General features: G+C 33.6%; 3 protein-coding genes, 1 non-coding gene and 1 pseudogene across 8 annotated transcripts; 3 read left to right on the top strand and 2 right to left on the bottom strand.

Annotated features, from left to right (window-relative positions):
• Positions 1-3,114: 3,114 nt before the first annotated feature.
• LOC123192104 (calmodulin-binding receptor kinase CaMRLK-like) lies at positions 3,115-3,891 on the top strand. Its single transcript, XM_044604564.1, has one exon. It carries the CDS (start codon positions 3,115-3,117, stop codon positions 3,889-3,891), a length of 777 nt encoding a protein of 258 aa, XP_044460499.1.
• Positions 3,892-4,200: 309 nt separating this feature from the next.
• On the top strand, positions 4,201-9,185 carry LOC123193300 (SAP30-binding protein-like). Of its 2 annotated transcripts, none has more exons than XM_044606194.1 (8): positions 4,201-4,656; positions 4,922-4,952; positions 5,109-5,347; positions 6,446-6,647; positions 6,950-7,081; positions 7,190-7,254; positions 7,359-7,477; positions 8,465-9,185. In XM_044606194.1, exons 1-8 carry the CDS (start codon positions 4,327-4,329, stop codon positions 8,529-8,531), a joined length of 1,185 nt encoding a protein of 394 aa, XP_044462129.1. In that variant the 5' UTR covers positions 4,201-4,326; the 3' UTR covers positions 8,532-9,185. The 2 variants fall into 2 exon arrangements, with proteins under 2 accessions (XP_044462129.1, XP_044462128.1); XM_044606193.1 differs by having other exon boundaries at positions 4,203-4,656; positions 7,166-7,254.
• Positions 9,186-9,491: 306 nt separating this feature from the next.
• TRNAL-AAG lies at positions 9,492-9,572 on the bottom strand. The gene has a single exon. It is a non-coding gene; the product is annotated as a tRNA-Leu (tRNA).
• Positions 9,573-11,267: 1,695 nt separating this feature from the next.
• On the top strand, positions 11,268-16,002 carry LOC123230362 (nucleobase-ascorbate transporter 2-like). 4 transcript variants are annotated; one of them, XM_044656553.1, is made up of 14 exons: positions 11,268-11,718; positions 11,751-11,860; positions 11,971-12,068; positions 12,168-12,344; positions 12,437-12,537; positions 12,626-12,701; positions 12,820-12,879; positions 13,295-13,479; positions 13,897-13,993; positions 14,074-14,219; positions 14,292-14,383; positions 14,475-14,552; positions 14,650-14,810; positions 14,962-15,390. In XM_044656553.1, exons 2-14 carry the CDS (start codon positions 11,770-11,772, stop codon positions 15,172-15,174), a joined length of 1,575 nt encoding a protein of 524 aa, XP_044512488.1. In that variant the 5' UTR covers positions 11,268-11,718; positions 11,751-11,769; the 3' UTR covers positions 15,175-15,390. The 4 variants fall into 4 exon arrangements, 2 of the variants coding, with proteins under 2 accessions (XP_044512488.1, XP_044512487.1); XM_044656552.1 differs by having other exon boundaries at positions 11,268-11,525; positions 11,737-11,860; XR_006505083.1 differs by having other exon boundaries at positions 11,268-11,860; positions 14,962-15,233; positions 15,308-15,390.
• Positions 15,531-18,410, bottom strand: LOC123192105 (annotated as a pseudogene).
• Positions 18,411-18,746: the final 336 nt, after the last annotated feature.

An 18,746-nucleotide genomic window follows, 5' to 3' on the forward strand; every position in this document is an offset into this window, starting at 1 on the left:
ATTTTGACCTAAATTTAAACTTTTAACTACAGTTTTATCATAATCACAATAAAAATTTTTTATAAGACTGATAAACGAGATTTAAAAACTTTAGATGTAAAAAAAGGTGTACACAATTCGGATTTATATGGTTAATTTTTTATTTTAAACTGACTAGAATCATTCAAACCAAATTAAAAAATTACAACTTGACTTAGTTTAGATTACTAATTGAACGTATTAAAAATATTCATTCTAAATATTTAATATAAAATAAATAATTATTAAATTATAATTATTTAAAGTATAAAATAAATATGTGAAATAAAACACACAAAGAAAACAAAATGTCATTTTCTGTCAGAGTGTTGTTTTCATCTCAATTCTTCTTCTTGCAAGCAACAAGCATGAAGTGCTTTTCTTCCCTCCCATGAATAATGGTTGATTGATCCTGTCATTAGTGAATAAATGCTTATTGTTTCTTCTCTCTCCTGCTTTCATGGGGAATATTTATTTTCCAAATATTGGGCCCAGCCCAAACGTGTCCCATTTAGAATTGGCCTAAAAATTATAATTTTAGGCATTTTTATTTCTAGGAATAACATCGGAATAAAATTAAGATTTTGTATCAATTCTATAAAAATGTGCGTGAAAAATACTTAAAATTTTGTGAATCATCCTAATTCTTGGAGCATATACTCTAATGAATTTACCTTTTTATCCTATTGTCATGGAGCTTAAGATGTGGAAGAGCGTTTTTATAAGACTACAGATTTAAAACAATACAATCTCTCACTTTCTAATAATGTTGTTTCATGATCTTTATCACAAACTTTACGTTAATGGTGATCTTTGTTATCTAATATTTCAATGTTTAAGACATAAATATTTATTGTCCCTCGTGGTCTAAAAATGACTAGTTATCTTGAAGTCTAACTAATTTCGTTAATTATATATGATCAATTCCGAGCTTAATCACAAAGTTTTATATTTAATTTGGTTAAAATTATATATGACCAGTCGTCATCGACAATCACAACTAGCAACTTTTAAATTTATTTTTAATTTTTATTAATCATAAAATTAATTTAAGTAATTTTGTGACAACACTGTTTGGTAAGTTTGAGAAGGAATATTATTATTTTAATTTTTGAATTATTAGTAATTTCTTAATATTAATATAATATTATTAAAAATAATAATATTATATATACAAATAATATATATAATTTTTATATATAAATAATAATATATTATTATATAATCAAATAATTTTAAATTAAAATAACAAACCTTATAATACATAAAAAGTAAAGGCCAATATCATTATCTTTATGCACACCAATTTTCAACTTAGATAGAAATCGATTCAATAAAAAAAAGACTGGTAAGTGGTCTTCTCGGGACAAAATCTATTGTCACATTTGACACGTGGCTTTCACCAACAGGCAATTGCCAATAAAAGTCTAAAGTATTTTCCAACGAGGGTTAATTTATAGCATCAATTTATTATTTTATTTTATTTTTTTTGTTTTATGGATGCTATCTTTTGAATATTTAAAAAATTAAATTAAGTGTTGTTGAATCGATAATTACTAAATATAATAACTTGATTTTGACGTCTTGAATCATTTTTTGGTATTATGTTAATAATTCATCACGATACTATAGGTGTTTTTTTTTTCTCTTAATTTTATAGAAGACTTTATATATAAACTTTCACATTTTTATTTTAGGTTGATGGATTAGTTCTTATCCAAAGTTTTAATTCAATTTAAAAAATATATTTATGATAAATAAAAAATTTAAATATTATTTATTCTTAAATTTTTATTAAAATTATTGTTAAATATAAAAATAAATCATTATTTAATAATAATATTTAAAAAACATATAATTTTATCTTATTTTTCTCTTTTAGAGTTTAAAAATTAATGTTTCACCTCATATCTCAACTTTAAAAAATAACTTTTTTCTTTTCAAATTCCTAGATTTTTTTTTCACCAGTGATTGAAGGCCCTAAACTTTATTAAACGACGATCTTTATCCAGATGGGTGACAAAACATCATTTTTTGACGATGCTCATTGTCTAAATCTAGATGATGAAACGTCGTCTAGAGGTCATCCTCTAAAAGATGATATTTTCCTCTGTTGTAGCACCATAGTTCGCCAGGTGACAAGGCCTCGAACTTTATTGGATAATGATTTCAGGTTTGGTATTCTAAAGGGAATAGTGAAGTTTTTAAAACTTAATCATGAGATAAAATTGTTAGTTTTTCAAACTAAAGATAAAAAATGAGATATAATTTTTAATTATTTTAATACTATTAGTAAAATGATGATTTTACCCTTTAATCCTAATAGAAAATTTATTAGTGTATTCTAATAGACTAAAACTTAAGTATTTGAATTTTTTATCTATCGTAGGTGCATATTTGTTATTTCACTAAAACTTGGGTGGGAAATGGTGCTTTGACCTTTATTTTATAAAAGACTTTTTGATAGAAAAAGGGCATAAACCATATAAATTTCCAGAAATTCATAAGTATTGTTATCTTATGCTTAAGATCATAATATTTTCACAAAGATTTTTAATAATTTAGAAAGATGGGTTTTGATTTAAATGTTATCAACTGCACAGATGATCTTTTGTTAAATCAATACAAAAGCAATGTATTCTTATATATTTTTTTCAGTTATATTATAATTTATGTATATTATAATAATAATATAATTATTTAATTTTTAATAAAATATATATATGATAAATTAAAAATGATTAATTAAATTTCGATGAAATTAGCAATGATGTTAACTTGTGTAATGAATTGTAATGATGTTTGTTAAATCAATACAAATAATTATGTTCAACGTTTCAATTTAATTAAACAGTATTAATTTATAGTACCGTTGATCTTTAAAAAATTAATCTATATTATGACCCTCTCTCAGCCCATAACTCTACCCACTTCTTCTTTCCCATTCTACTTCACTATAGACTCCCCTTTTCACTAAAACAAAGAGTATCAACTTTTCTGTGTCTGTTTCTGCGTCTCTCTGCACCATTTCTTCTATTAAGCTTTTCAAAATTCTCCCTCTTTCACTTTGGAAGGTCTATTCTTCAAGTAAAAGATATGGAGACCTTTTTTGGTAGATTGTTGCTTCTATTCTCGCTGGTTGTACTGGTACAATCCACATGCAACAGCAGAGACGAAGACCATGTCTACGAAGCTTTCAAGTCAGTCTCAAACTTCAAAATTTCTATGCTCAATCTCCCAGGTCAGCTCAACTGCTCACATCCGCCAATAAAGGAGTTAAATCTTTCGTCCAGAAATCTTTCCGGATTGGTTTCTTGGGAGTTTTTGAGGAACATATCACAGCTGCAAACCATTGATTTTTCAAATAATTTTCTTGAAGCTACAATTCCAACTTGGTTTTGGTCTATTCCAAGTTTAACTCAAGTTGATTTATCAAAAAATAGATTTGAAGGGACCATTACTTTTGAAACCGTCTTGAAAAATGGTCCATCTTCTTCTTCGGTGCAAGTGCTGAATCTCTCAAGCAACAGGTTCACCAACTTGGGCAAACTCTCTGGATTTTCGAGGCTTAAAGTTCTTGATATTTCACACAATGATTTAAGAACTTTGCCGTCTGGGTTTTCTAAGCTCACCAGTTTAAAGCACCTTGACATTTCAAGCTGCAAACTTTCAGGCAATATAAAACCCGTTTCCTCTCTTCTCTCGCTGGAGTATTTAGATGTATCGAACAACTCCATGACCGGTAGTTTCCCTTCTGATTTCCCCCCACTTGGTTCTCTCAAGTTCTTGAATGTTTCACTAAACAAATTCACAGGTTCCATTGGCCTAGAGAAGTACCAAAAGTTCGGAAAATCTGCTTTCATTCATGGATGAAAATTCAGTAGTTTATGTTAAAATAATTGTTAATTATTTCTGAAGTCTATTTACTCTCTGGTTCCAGTTTTAGTTTAATTTTATGTATATGTAGTCAGTCTTCAAAGAGTCTAGTTTATGCAGCTCCTTGTTTGCTGTTGCTTACGTTGTATTTGCCTGTATAAAGGCCGAAAGGGTTTGGATTGGATAAAATACGATTAAAAAAGGTTTCTTTCAGTTGTTTTCTTTTTTATTTTAGCTACTAGAGGTAACGGATTTAAAATTGGGCCTAAGCCCAACCCAAATGAAACGGACCTTCAGTTCCTTTCTTCTCCAAACCCTTCCTGATTCCCACACTCGCGAAAAATATCTCCAAATCCCAAGCTAAAATTAACGAAATCCTATGTACTAAAACTGAAATTCAAACTCACAGAAAACAACTAAACCCTAGATTTGATGGCGTCGAAGAAGAAGCAATTGGAAGGAATTGCCTTGCTTTCTATGTACAACGACGATGAAGACGAGGAGGAGATGGAAGACCTCGAACAACAACAACAGCAACAACAACATGACGATGAAAATCGAGAGGCAATTAGTTTAGAGCAAGATTCGAGAATGGACGTTGGTGATGATACAGTCGCTGGCGACGAGACTTCAACACCGCAACGGCCTCTGATATCCCCCAAGCAACACGTGGCTTCTTCTGATTCAAGGAGAAGTGGAAGAGGGAGGTTGACTATTGTGGACTATGGGCACGACGAGGTTGCCATGTCACCTGAACCAGGGGTATTCTGTTAAATTTTACCTAACTGGCAATTATTGGATTTTTCTTTTTCGGTACTCTTGTTTTTATTTTATATTATGAGCTAGTAAGTTTTGCAATTAGTTGTTTCAAATGTTAGCTTTTGACTGTACTGATGTTGGGATGTGCGTAGAATTCCTCTGTAGTTGGATCATCACAATGAATAGATTAAACTTTACTTTTGAAACTTAACATTTGAGGCTCAATTAATTCTTATTTTATCTATTTTTATTTTTCGATTAATTGCAGGAAAGGGAAATTGACCTTCAAAATGCTAATGGTACGGTTAGTTTTGATTTAAGCAGTGCATATTTTTTTGTACTAGTGTGTTGGTATCAGATATATTCTCATTTCATGTTGTAGGTTTAGTACGTTTTCATTGCTTTTGAAAGCTGGTTGTGTGAGTAGTTATGCTTTTATAATTAATTTTTGGCAGATGATTTCCGAGAAAGGACACCTATGCAAACTCTTCAGGTTTTGACACCTGGTGTTCAAAGAACTCCTCAATCAACAGAGCATTTTGATCAATCACAACCTGATGCAATGAATTATTCTCTGACAGAATCAGAAGCTGTGGTAGTTCATGAGACTGTTGAGGTTACAGAAGAAGAAGTTGATCTGTTAGATAAGTTTCTCCCTCCACCACCAAAAGCCAAGTGCTCAGAGGAGCTGCAGGTAAGTAGTTTCTGTATCTGTTAGGAACTATTCTGCTAGTCATATGTTAATCTTTGTAAAGATGAGAACTTTTATGCCTACAAGTTGATGATTGTAACATATTGAACTTTGCTAACTGTATGAGTGATACAGAAAAAGACATCTCATGATTTTCGAAATATATATGGGAAGTCTACAGGCCAGATTCTTCTAAATTTTTTTATCCATTTGGAATTAGAATTTCTTTGTATTTTATGATTTTTGTTTGGCGTTGTTGAAGAAATTTGTGGTAGCCATAGAAGGGAGTATACAATTATGAATCATATAATGAGAAAGAGTATAGGCTGTTTTAAATTAGCAGTTTGGAATATTTACTATGAAATTTTTACTCATAGAATGCTCGAAAGCTTTTCATGTAACTCATAGTTTTCATAAAAATAAGTATAGTCTAGAAAGTTTGGTGTTTTTTTTCTTCTTATTTTGAGCACGGGCCTACTCTTATTGAAAATATGCTTTCTATATTCTGGGACAATTTGTTCTGTGAATGAAAGATAAGTTAGTGTTGAAATGTTTAGGGTTTCATGTTAATAGGTCCTTATGATTGGGGGCTCTTGAAAATGTAATGCCATTTTGTTGAGGTTTGTGACCAATTTTACTTGATAAAATATTGGTTTGAAATATTGTAACTTGGAGATTTAAGGGATTATCTATCAAGTATTTTCTTCATAAATATTGTGTTCTGAGGTATTTAATTTTATTGACAGTGGCAGCTGTCGCTTTCACTTGTGTGGCTATTTGAGCAAAATTGGTTGTGTGACTTAGCAAATTCTTCTATTGCACCACTTCAGTGTGGCTTTGAATAATGAAATTTGGTATATATGCTTTCATGAAGGTGGTTGACATTGAAGTGAGACTGACTAAATTTACTTGAACTCTTGACTCTGATGCTTTTCTTTTAAATATCCTTAGTAGATCTAGATCTTTGAAATATTTGGTTTCTGTGTAGAATAAATCAATTTGGAACAGCATAACCCATATTATTCTAAATGATCCGTTTTCAGATTGAGTACATTTTTGTGGGGTGTTGATTTTTGTTTCCTTTCTCTTATACTGCTGCAGAGGAAGATAGACAAATTTCTAGGTTTAAAGAGAATTGGAAAAAGCTTCAATGCAGAAGTTCGGAATAGGAAGGAATATCGGAATCCAGACTTCTTACTGCATGCGGTGAGGTATCAGGATATTGATCAGATAGGGTCTTGCTTCAGTAAAGATGTATTTGACCCTCATGGATATGACAAAAGCGATTACTATGATGAAATAGGTCAATAAAAGTTCCTTCTACAATTCTCTCCTTTAATCTCTCCCTCACTCGCCTGGGGTTACTTGTATTGTCTACTTATTCATGGTGTTTTCTAATTGGTGTTTTGCTCTTTGAATGTGTCATCTAATTCAGTTTTTTTAAGATTTGAGGCTTATATATGTGTTGTTCGTAAACTGCCAGCTTTTCCTGTCAGATAAATTTTCCTGCCAGCTTTTCCTCATACTTTAGTCATTTAAGGGTAATGCTTTTATGCCTCTTTTATCCTGCTTACCTTGTTACCTTTATCATGTTGTATAATGCAGAGGCTGACATGAGGCGTGAAAGAGAAAGAAAGGATCAAGAAATTAAAAAGAATCAGAAGGTTGAATTTGTTGCAGGAGGAGTGCAACCTGGAATTGTTTCTGCTGCCCCAAAACCTAACCTACCTATTCCAGGTGCATGAAGATTCTATTCAACATAATGTGTAATTTATGTCATAAAGTGTTCGTATATTTAGATTGATTATGCTGGTGTCTCAGCTGCGGTGTCTGGTTTGAATCCAGTGCTGAATGCAACTGATGCTGTTGCAAGGGATGGTAGACAAAACAAGAAATCAAAGTGGGACAAGGTTCTTAACTATGCATACAGTTTTTGTTTCATTTCTTTTCCCCTGGCCTTAATAGATATTCATGGTTTCAATTAGTATCACTTTTATTGGTCTGCTCGTGTCAGGTGGATGGTGATAGAAGGAATACTCTATCTACGGTGGGGCAGGATGCTCTATCTGCAGCTGGGGCTCACGCAGCAATTTTATCTGCTGCTAATGCTGGCTCTGGGTACTCTGCTTTTGCGTAAGTTTATCTTGGAAGATTTATTCTCTCACATCTTTCTCTGCCCTTTTTTTCTTCCTAGAACTTTTCTCTTAACTTTGTTGAAGCAGACATTATGTAATGTCTTCACTTCATGACTTTGAATTTTAATGGCCATTGTTATGGGGGAAACATTCAAAGAAAGCAGTCCTTTAATTGAAAAAGGCATCCTTTTTGGGTTTTAAGGTACTGTCTTGTACTCTTGAACAAATGTTGATGACTCATACCATTTTCAATAGCATAGCTCCTTCTAACACCCTCTTAGAGTTTTGATACGAATAGCAAACTAGTGATTCAATGTTTTTACTTGGCTGTTCTTCAATTTTGTGATGACTAAAATATGTCATTATGCCTTGCAAATTTTTTTGAAAACATTTTTTATTATAGGGACGGATATGGTGGTTCTCTACTTTTGCACATCTTTCTGTAATATGATACTGTTATGCGCACATGCATACCAAATATCTATTTATTGCAATACTTGGATAAACAGGGAAGTAGTCCTTACCAAGTCTGAAAATCGGGCTGTGGTCTGAAAGAAAATTTAAAGCATAAGTGGTTTGTGGAGATTTACCTAAATAAGATAAATGCCATTTTCACAATTTTAGATAGGCCAGCTTCTTCTTGTCATTCCTTTGTTCCAATGTGTATTTATATCCATGGGAGACAGTGCTAAAATTTAAAACTTCCAATAGTTAAAAGATAGATTTGGTTTAGTGATCTTAGCACAATTATTTGTTTCCTTGTGTTTTCACAGATAGATAACTCAAGTCTTTTGTCATAAACATAATGCTAATCATAAGTGTTTCTGCTGAGTTGCTTCTGGTTTAGAACTTGACAGAAACATAAGGTCAAGAAATATTGGGTTACAAAAACGAAAATCATAAATATATGTTTATTTTCTTTTCGCATTTTAGTTCCTTGCAGTTAAGCTGCCATTGCTCATTTGTTTGTTTTATTTAACGGCAGACAACAAAGACGGAGAGAAGCAGAAGAAAGAAGATCTAGTGAAAGGAAGTTGGACAGAAGATCTTAATCCGTTTATAGAGGCGCTAATTTGGGACAAAATTACTGACTTCTGGCATGATTGTGTTTAGGCTTCTTTCAGCTTCAAAGTCCTCTCCCTCCCCCACAAATATGAGTGGTGTATGTTACAAGCTCCGGTGCTGAAAATGATTTGGAAAAAAATAAAATTGTACGGGAATCCCAAGATGCATGCTGGGAGGGGACGGCATTTGTATTATTGGCAGTCTTAACAGCTGTTGTCAACATATCTGCACTCCAATGGCGCTTTTAGAGGAAAGCAATTGCAGAAATAGTTGTGTTGAAAATGGATATTCTTGCTTTCCAGCTTTATACGGGACCCTAGTGTGGATGAAAAAGTTGAGTTGAATTGCCAAAGAAGACGTATATTCAGGACAAAATCACAAAAGCAATATTTTATATCGACTCAAAAGCATATCATATTCCAATCTATGGCCGAAAGAAATGCTATTATTCAAAAGAAATATTGGAGGGCCCACGCTATTTTACCGAACACGTGATCGTCCGTGGACTTATGAATAATTAGATATACCGTCCAACGCAGGACAATGTTAAGCTCAACTCTTATTTTAATGCATACTAGAAGTTAATTTGTTTTAACTGTTAACAAAGATTAATAAAATTTTCTGGGACAATTAAGATGATACTATTGGGATCTAATAAGATGACTGTATGGAAAAATGGGTTAAATTCTACCCGTGAGATGGTGGGCAAAAGTCTTAATCTTAAGGGGTAAATGCAATTTTACTAGTCTTTTGAGGGGCTTAGAAATAATAATTATAAGGGTATTTTTTGAAATATCATGGGCCGATATAATAAAAAATAAATTTGTTGAGGAGGTAAGTGCAATTTTAGTAGTATTTTGAGGGGCTCTAGTAAGAATTTTGAGGGGTAAACAATATTTTTTCAAAATTCATGGACTAATTGGAAAAAAAATAAAATAAAATACATTTGTTGAGAGTGGGATTTGAACCCACGCCCTTTCGGACCAGAACCTTAATCTGGCGCCTTAGACCAACTCGGCCATCTCAACTTTTGTGTATAGATTTTCCAGTCATTTATATTACCATTATTTTAAGAATTTAGTGTTGATGTGGCGAAATATTTGTAGTGTTTTCTTTCTAATTTGTTGCTTTAAATTTTACATAATTTGTTTCTGTATTTTTATATACAAATATTTAAGTTTAAAACTAAAATAGTGACAGCATTGAAAATCTCTTCTATCTAAGCCAAATTAATTTTATATTACCTGTTCTTCATAGTCCTAACATGCTTGTTCTCTGTAAAAAGTTGGAACCCAGAAAGGCAGCAGCGTTCCATTATCTCGAAAGTTGAGCTCCCTTCATTAATGGAAAGACGATGGGATGTGGGACAGAGGCGTAAATAGCGTGAGATTTGCGGGGGAAAATTGAAATCTGGAGTGGCTGTATTTATGATATGAATAGGCAGGCTCACATTTCTAAGCCGCTTACTCGTTTTGTTTGTCTTGGCTTCAAATTAGAGACGTTAGTCAGTGTGTAAGAGATTCGTACTCTGAGTCTGATTCACAGCGATTACTGTTCTTCCTGTATCAACCACACATGCACCAACCACCAAGCGAAAACACCAGCTCAACTCAACCAACGAAGATGATTTAACATGACACTAGACCCAAATCAATTTGGTTAAAATTTAACTAGCGTAAAAATGATGCCATGGTATTTATTTTTTATATATATAAGCAGATATATTTTTAAATATTATTATATAATTAATTTAAAATTGTTTAATAATATATGCGTATATTTAAATAAATATATATAATTTTATTGTTAGTTTTAATGTCAAATTTAAGTTAAAAAAACTCTTAATTAATTCAGTTTATAAATTAGATAGAGGATTTAATTTGATTTAAACTTGGTTTATAATTTAATTCAAATTATATTAATTAATTATTAAAATGATATCATTTCGTCTATTATTAAATAATAAAATTATGTATATCTATTTTAGGTACACAAATATATACATTATATAATTGAATAATTTTTAATTACTAATAAAATAATATCTAATCATATAATGACATATATAAATATATATATAATTATGTATTTAAAATGAGTATATATAATATTACTCATTATTAAAAAACATCGATATCAAATTAAAAATATATCAAAACCAAATTTATGATGTAATGGTTACGAAATTATTTATTGGATTAATTTTTTTGTAATTTAGTATTATGAATTTATATTAATAAAATTATATATATAATTTTATATATAAATAATAATATATTATTATATAATTAAATATTATTATATCTTTAATTTTAAAAATTTTCGGACATGAAATGGATAGTTGCTGATAATCAAGCACTCCATTAATCACTGAAAAACTTCCTTGCATATAAAATAATATCAAAAAATTTAATAATTTCTCAAACAGTTGAGACATGATGATCACTTAAGAACAAATAAAACTGCCTTTTTATGGTTGAGAGAATAATTTGATTATTCAGATTGCCATTTTTGTAGCAGACAAATTTTAAAAGGAATGAGTTTAACTCTATCCATGGAGATGGAGGCTCAAAGGAAGAAAGAAAAGCAAGAAGAAAGATAAGTTTGCCACATCATTCTTCAATCAACAGCCGGTGCTGTTACAGTCAAGTGCACAGCATCATTATCCTCAAAAGGGGTGATTCTGTCTTGAACATTCTTAATGATACATGCTTCTTAATGAAATATAAAATATAAATTCATAAATGAATCTGAGAGAATATTTGAGGAGGTTGAGTTGTAAAATTTAATGAAACACAGAGGAAGCAAGCAACGGTAACATTTGAGTTTGGAAGTTCTTTAAGGGGCAGTTTGGGGATATGTGAAATGTTAACGGCAACTTTTGTGTAAGATGAAAAGCAGATGGTGATTTGCAGAGAAGAGCTTTCTTATTGTGGGGGCGCCAACTGCTTCATTTTTCACTCTCTTCTTTCTACTTCTCTGTTAGACTTTTGCTCACTCACTCTCTTCCTTTCTCTATCTTTGATTCTTTTTCTCTTCCTGCTTTTTTCTTTTCTTTGTCATTGCTTTGTCAATCAATTCCATTGTTTTTATTGCGTAAACACTCTTGAGACTGTGTCTTATCTCTCTCTCTGTCTCTCTGTGTTTCTTTTTCTTTGTCAGTCTGAATCCATTCTTTGATTCATTTGTTAGATAGCCATTTGAGCCTACGAGCTAAAGAAAACCATGGCAGCTCCAAAACCTGAAGAGATTACTCATCCGCCAATGGACCAGCTTCAAGGCTTAGAGTACTGTATTGACTCCAACCCGTCTTGGGGTATGCCCATTTTTAGTCTTCAATCTTCTCGATTCATTAACTCATTGATTGGGTTGCGTGCTTTTGCTCATTTTGGTTTTTTGTTTGTTTTTCTATGCTTCTGAATGCAGGAGAGGCTATAATTTTGGGATTTCAGCATTACATTTTGGCTCTAGGAACAGCTGTTATGATCCCTTCGTTTCTTGTTCCTTTAATGGGAGGCTCAGATGTGAGCCAGTTGAAAATTTATACATGAAGTGCTTTACTTTTACATGATTTTTGTTTCTATTGAAAGTTTCTTCCTTTATTAACTGTGATAATGATTCAGGGTGACAAGGCGAGGGTGGTACAAACACTTCTCTTTGTAGAAGGGATTAATACACTTCTACAAACACTGTTTGGAACCAGGCTACCGACTGTCATTGGAGGATCCTATGCGTTTATGGTTCCAATTATATCAATAATTCATGATCCATCTTTGGCGAGTATTGAGGATCATCATGTGGTTAGTCTAATTCCAAATCTTAGTTTTATTGATAGTGGGGGAGTGTTAGTTTTTGTTACTAAGATTACTAATGATTTTGCTTTTGTGTTCAGCGATTTCTTTACACAATGAGAGCAGTTCAAGGTGCTCTGATAGTGGCATCAAGCATACAAATCATTCTTGGATACAGCCAACTGTGGGGCATCTGTTCCAGGTGAAAATTTTATCTGAACTGAAGTTTCAACAATTTTCTATATTACTTGCAGTTAATAGATTAAATGGGAACAAATTTTGCCTTCCAGGTTCTTCAGCCCCCTTGGAATGGTTCCAGTTATTGCTTTGGTGGGCTTTGGCCTATTTGATAGAGGCTTCCCGGTGGTATAGTAACAATTATCTATGATTGTTTTGATGCTATAATTTTCGCAGATTGAGATGAAAGATTAAAATGCCTCATGCAATTAACTTTTATTCCCATAATTTTTTTTTTTCCTTTCAGCTTGGGAGGTGTGTGGAGATTGGCATTCCTATGCTAATACTATTTATTGCCTTGTCACAGGTGTTATTACTTTCTTTTATTTATCAAAATTAAATGCAATTACAAACATTTCACAGTGCAGAATTGGTTTCATCAGATTAATAAGAAAATGGAAATTGCAGATTTTTAGTGCAAAATGGTGCCATGTATCTCATATAGACATTAAGAGCAATTTTTTAATGACGAGAACTTCGGGTTATTATAGCTACCAATAAATGTTATTTTAAATGTTTGTGATGCTTAAACTTCATTTGAAGACAATTTGAAAGAATTAACAAGTTAATATTTCATGAAAACTTGGAATAAAAAATAGCAGTTTAGATATTTTGTTAAATACATTTGCTAATGACTAATTGCTTTCTTATTTGCAAAAGAAATTAAGAACTATTCTTAAATGCAAGCTGATTTTCTATTTGTGTCTTGTGTTCTGGTGTAGTACTTGAAGAATTTTCTGACAAGACAATTGCCAATTATGGAGAGGTTTGCTCTCCTGATATCCATCACAGTGATTTGGGCATATGCACACCTTCTGACAGCCAGTGGCACATATAAACATCGTCCAGAACTTACCCAATTGAATTGCCGAACTGACAAGGCCAACTTGATTTCTACTGCTCCGTGGTTTGTACCAAAACACTCTCTGTGAATGCTTACTAAAAGACAGATGATTGAAAATACATGCAATATTTTCAAATTTCCAGGGAGAATGTCCTGATAATTTATCCATGACATGGTTAAACCAAAGCCTTTTGATTAATTCAACCTAAGATATGCTTTATAAACTTCTTCTTTGGTAATGGGGAGTCAATGTTGTCAGTAAAGGAGACTTCTCCTGAAAAAGACAGAAAAATCTTTTCAAGTTATATGTTCTTCAAATAATTAGAAGCTTTTAAGGACCACATAATGGGATATGTCAAAGTGTACAAATAACATTTGAAAGTTGTCTACAAGTGGCACTACTGGTTTAAACTTGGGAAAACTTCATTGGCGTCAATCCTTTTGCTATTGCTTTTTGACCATAAAATTTGTTGTGACCAGGATAAAAATCCCATATCCTCTTCAATGGGGTGCTCCTACATTTAATGCTGGTCATGCTTTTGGGATGATGGCCGCTGTTCTAGTTTCATTGATTGAGGTATTACCTGTTTCGTTTTAAGATTCAATGAAAACTGAAGTTTTTAGCCATGATAATGAAAGTAAAGTCCATCTTAACAGTCAACTGGAGCATACAAGGCTGCATCACGTCTAGCAAGTGCCACGCCACCTCCAGCTCATGTGCTTAGCCGTGGCATAGGCTGGCAGGGAATAGGGATCCTACTGGATGGACTCTTCGGAACTTTGACTGGTTCTTCAGTCTCTGTGTAAGTGTTTTCCCTTTCCTTCAAAATTCTTGCTTTCAGTGTAGCTAGATTAATTTTTGAGGAAAACAACAGAGAAAATGTGGGGCTGCTTGGAAGCACTCGTATTGGAAGCCGCAGGGTCATTCAAATTTCAGCTGGCTTTATGATATTCTTCTCAATATTAGGTTCGTCACAGCTTATTGTAGATTCTATTTATGAATTCTAACTCCTTGATTCTGTGTTTTGATCGTGAAGTTGAATTCTTGATTCCTGTAGGAAAATTTGGAGCTTTGTTTGCATCAATCCCCTTCACCATATTTGCTGCTGTGTACTGTGTTTTGTTTGGTCTTGTTGGTGGGTGCCAATTTCCTTCCACTTATAGTTTTGTATAAACTTGTCTTCTTCTTTCAGTATCTCATGGTTGGTCTACTTGTCTTCTTCTTGTGTGAAGCATCCGTTGGGCTGTCATTTTTGCAATTCACAAACATGAACTCAATGAGGAATCTCTTCATTGTCGGTGTTGCCCTCTTCTTAGGTTTGTCTATTCCAGAATACTTCCGTGAATACACTGCCAAGGCTCTTCACGGCCCTGCTCACTCCAAGGCTGGATGGGTGAGTTATTTTTTATACATGTTTGCTGTTAACGCTTAAAAACTCCACCTCAAAAATCTTGTAAAAAACAATTGGTATTGATAGTTTTTGAAGTGCTGCTAACAGTTATCCCAGAAATCCCAATCTAAACTTCTGTTTCATTGGTGGCCAGCTTAACAATTTCCTGAATACCATATTCTTCTCATCTCCAACTGTTGCACTGATTGTTGCGGTTTTCCTAGACAACACACTTGACTACAAAGACAGTGCTAAAGACAGAGGCATGCCCTGGTGGGTGAAATTCCGGACATTTAAAGGAGACCCCCGGAATGAGGAGTTCTATACTCTCCCTTTCAACCTCAATCGTTTCTTCCCTCCTCCTTAAAGGAAATGCAATTTCAAAAGGCAGATGTGAGATCAAGAGCCCCATCTTCAAGATAAGGGATATATGATTTATCCAACTGAGTTCCGCAGAGAAGAGTGACAAAGAGATCCATATGTTTTTCCATGGCAGAGAAATGACAACTCCGTTTTCTCTTCCTTTTTCTATCATCATATGTAAATTTCACTCAGGTTATTTGATCTTATTCTTTTTGTCCCCCGCATTCAGTTTGATTCATTTTTATAATGAATATACTTGTCTCTTGCCCTTTTTATGTTTACAGTTGAGTTTGCCAGTCATGTGTCAGTTTTACAAAAATTTTCAACTTCGTATTGCCATCGGTGGAATGTCTCCCAGTATTAATTTAAGGAAAAAGAATGCCAAGATCTGCACATGCATTCTGCCCACCTTGGTTGTCAATAAGTGCTTCGACCATAACCTCTCATACGTGTACCCTTTGACCTTCCTCAACCATCTTTCGTACTCTCTGTTCAAAATCATTCCATCCTATGGTGCTCTTCTCAGCCAAAATTGCTGCAAGCCTTTTCTTATTAGGTCTCAAGTTAGGAGCATGCCCGCCACCGTAGTAAGTTCGGAATCCAGACACCAGAGATGACAGTTGGCTCCCAGAATCAGTCATGGCAAAGACATCAGCAGTTGCACAGGCAATGAAATCCAGTGCTGCCAGCTGCACACAGAGAAATTCTCTACTTATGTTACTTCATGCAATGTTCAAATACCAGCAATAGAGTGATTGATTAAGCATGTTTAAGTAACATTTCCAAAGTTATTCTGGTGATAGAAGCCTTAAGATTTTTTTCTTTTGAATTAGCTTATGCTACTCCACCTGAGATGAAAAATTCCCGAAAGGTTGAAGTTTACTTGGTGTGAGGAGTGTTTCCTTTGTTACCAAATTTGGATAGAGATTGGTGAAGGGATCCATCCTCGATTTTCCTCCATATATTTGAGAGCCAGCTAGATAAATGTAAGTTCCACGCTTAAAACCAAGACCAGATAGAATAAGTGCTGCTTCTTCTGGTGTCAGTGGGCATCTCCCCAGCTTTCTCAAATCTGCTGGAGAAATAGGCCTGCAAATATCAATATAGGAGGCAGATCAGCAAAATGTATTGTGTTCATTAAAGTAATATTTGAAAAATCATAACTTAAAAAGCTTATATAACTCATACTTCGAGTTCTTTAAGCGTTCAATTAGTGAAGAGAAATGATTTTTCTGTATAATTGAAGTTTCTTTTGCTCGTTTTCTCCACCTCCAAAATCACATTGGGAGTAAGCCACCATATCCTCTTCAAATCTCAAGTGTAAAGCAAGATCTAGATGGACCTCTTGCAATGCCATAAGGTTTGGAGGCAGTGTTGGCCATGAAGTCTCCAAGCAGTTGCTTGTCCAGCATACTGCGTACAGAATGATATTTTCTTATCCTCTTGACCAATATTGAAGCAGCTGGTTGAATTTTTAGGACAAACTTCAATGATTGGAAGTTACATTTGCACCTCAGAGTATGTTTAAAATTCAAGAACACATCACCAAGTCATGAAGCCTAAGTGGAAAATTACAGGATACCCTATCAGTGTAGAGCTCCCACTGCACAAATACCGAACTTTCAGAGAAATTGAAACAACATGGAATGAACTCAACCTGAAGAATGGAAGGCAGTGGATCAAAGCCTAGCCGATTTCCAAATCCAAGGAAGTAAACAACTCCGTTTTGCTTTAGGATAGGAAGTACTTTTCTAACATAATCAATGGGCTTAGCCTCCTTCACATTTTCTGCATCAGTGAGCTGAGAAAATCAGACAAAATGTTTAAGACAGTGTTCATAAAGAGGAAAGGAGATTCATTAACACAAAATGAGCATAGAAACTATGAAGATAACATACTAGGCTGCCGATTGCTTCCATATCTATAGACTTCAAATGAGGGGGAAGCTCTTTGACGATGTTCACTTCATCCTTCAGCATGTTCGCAAAATATCCTCTTGGTAGATATCACCAAACTGGCTGCATTTCCATCAAAAAACAATGATATGTTCAGACAAAAATTCCAAGATAAATATTATTCAACATTGATGAAATTGCAGACCTAGGATCCTTCCATACATTGCTGTAAAGAAATCTTGGAAGAACTAGAGTTGCATTAAGCAAAGATGTCACAGCAACTGCATTCCAAATCTGCAGACAGTAACAATGACCATGTGTTGAGAAAATTTGTAATGGTTGTTATAAAGCATGAGTGTAGAGAGGCTTCACAACAAATCTACAAAGAAAAAAACAGTATCCTCCTCTGCAAAATGAAAGCAAAGATTAAAGAAAGTAGCTCAGATACTTACAGCAACTCGCTGTTGATTGAGACCGCCGTTTGCATCACCATGATGTAACCATTGCTTTTATCAGGCTTCCCTGTCTCAACAACATGAGTTGAAAGAATTAATCATGTTAAATTCTCAACATTTAGTGTTATTTCACATGAAGCAATTAATTAGAATACTTTATTATGAATTAACCTTGACAAGAGCCCTCAATTACCTAGATTCAGAATTCTCCTATCAGCACAAGGTTTCCATAAAACTGCCTGCCGATATGGTTCCTTCCAGATAATTGCTTTCTCTTGTTTGAAATCTTTCTAGGACATGGTAATGGTTTTAGAATCTTTTAACAAGCTAACATAAATATATATGTACTAGAGTATGTAAAATTATGAAGCAAACCTCTACTAGAGAACTGGAACCCAAACTCAGAAGTCGGCCATGCATCTTTACTGGTAGTTTCTCTTTGTTAATGTGGGCAGCAGTATCCTCCTTTGCAAAATGAGGTAAATTTTTTTAAACAAGGACTAATTCAATTAAATATCAACTAGTCTACACGCCATCCTAATAAAGAAAAATATGCGAAGTCCTATCTCATGCCCTCTTGAATCTTTCAAGGTTGAGCTATTCTGATGATTTACCGAATCAGAAATTGACACCATAAGTGAATCAAGCATGAAAAAGAAACCCGCCAATACAAACGTACAAGCTATTGATCTAACATGCTTCCGAACCCATAAATGCCTTTTCCCCACATGGGCTCCTTTACAAGAATTAAACTTCCCGGAATTATTTTTCAATCCATGAAGGAATGCAACTTTGGAATTCCAAGTATATTCCCCTCCTGATGTTATCCTTCCTGGAGGAGGATCACTTCGTGATAAAGTTTCCGAAAATCTAACCTGATGATTCTTCATCCCGGAGGATAATTTAGCCCCTTGAAATTCAGGATGTGGATTTATTGAAGGCCATTGCTTTACATAATTACTTTAACCAGAAATAAAACACAACACTGAGAAAATATGGTCAATGATAAACAAAAATTATTTTAAAGTAAATTACAACCACCTTTACAAAGCCTACGTCATCTGAGTTTCCATTTAAAAACTCAATTCTTAGACGACATTTACAAGAAATTCTACAAGGCTGCAGCTGCCTCTACTGCAATGTCAACAACTCTCTCTCAGACTCTTGAAACTGATGGAGCAACTCATTTGACAAGGCTTAACAACAGGAAAGAGAAAGATACATTC

Source organism: Mangifera indica, chromosome 12 (assembly GCF_011075055.1).
Source record: "Mangifera indica cultivar Alphonso chromosome 12, CATAS_Mindica_2.1, whole genome shotgun sequence".
Classification (NCBI taxonomy): domain Eukaryota; kingdom Viridiplantae; phylum Streptophyta; class Magnoliopsida; order Sapindales; family Anacardiaceae; genus Mangifera; species Mangifera indica.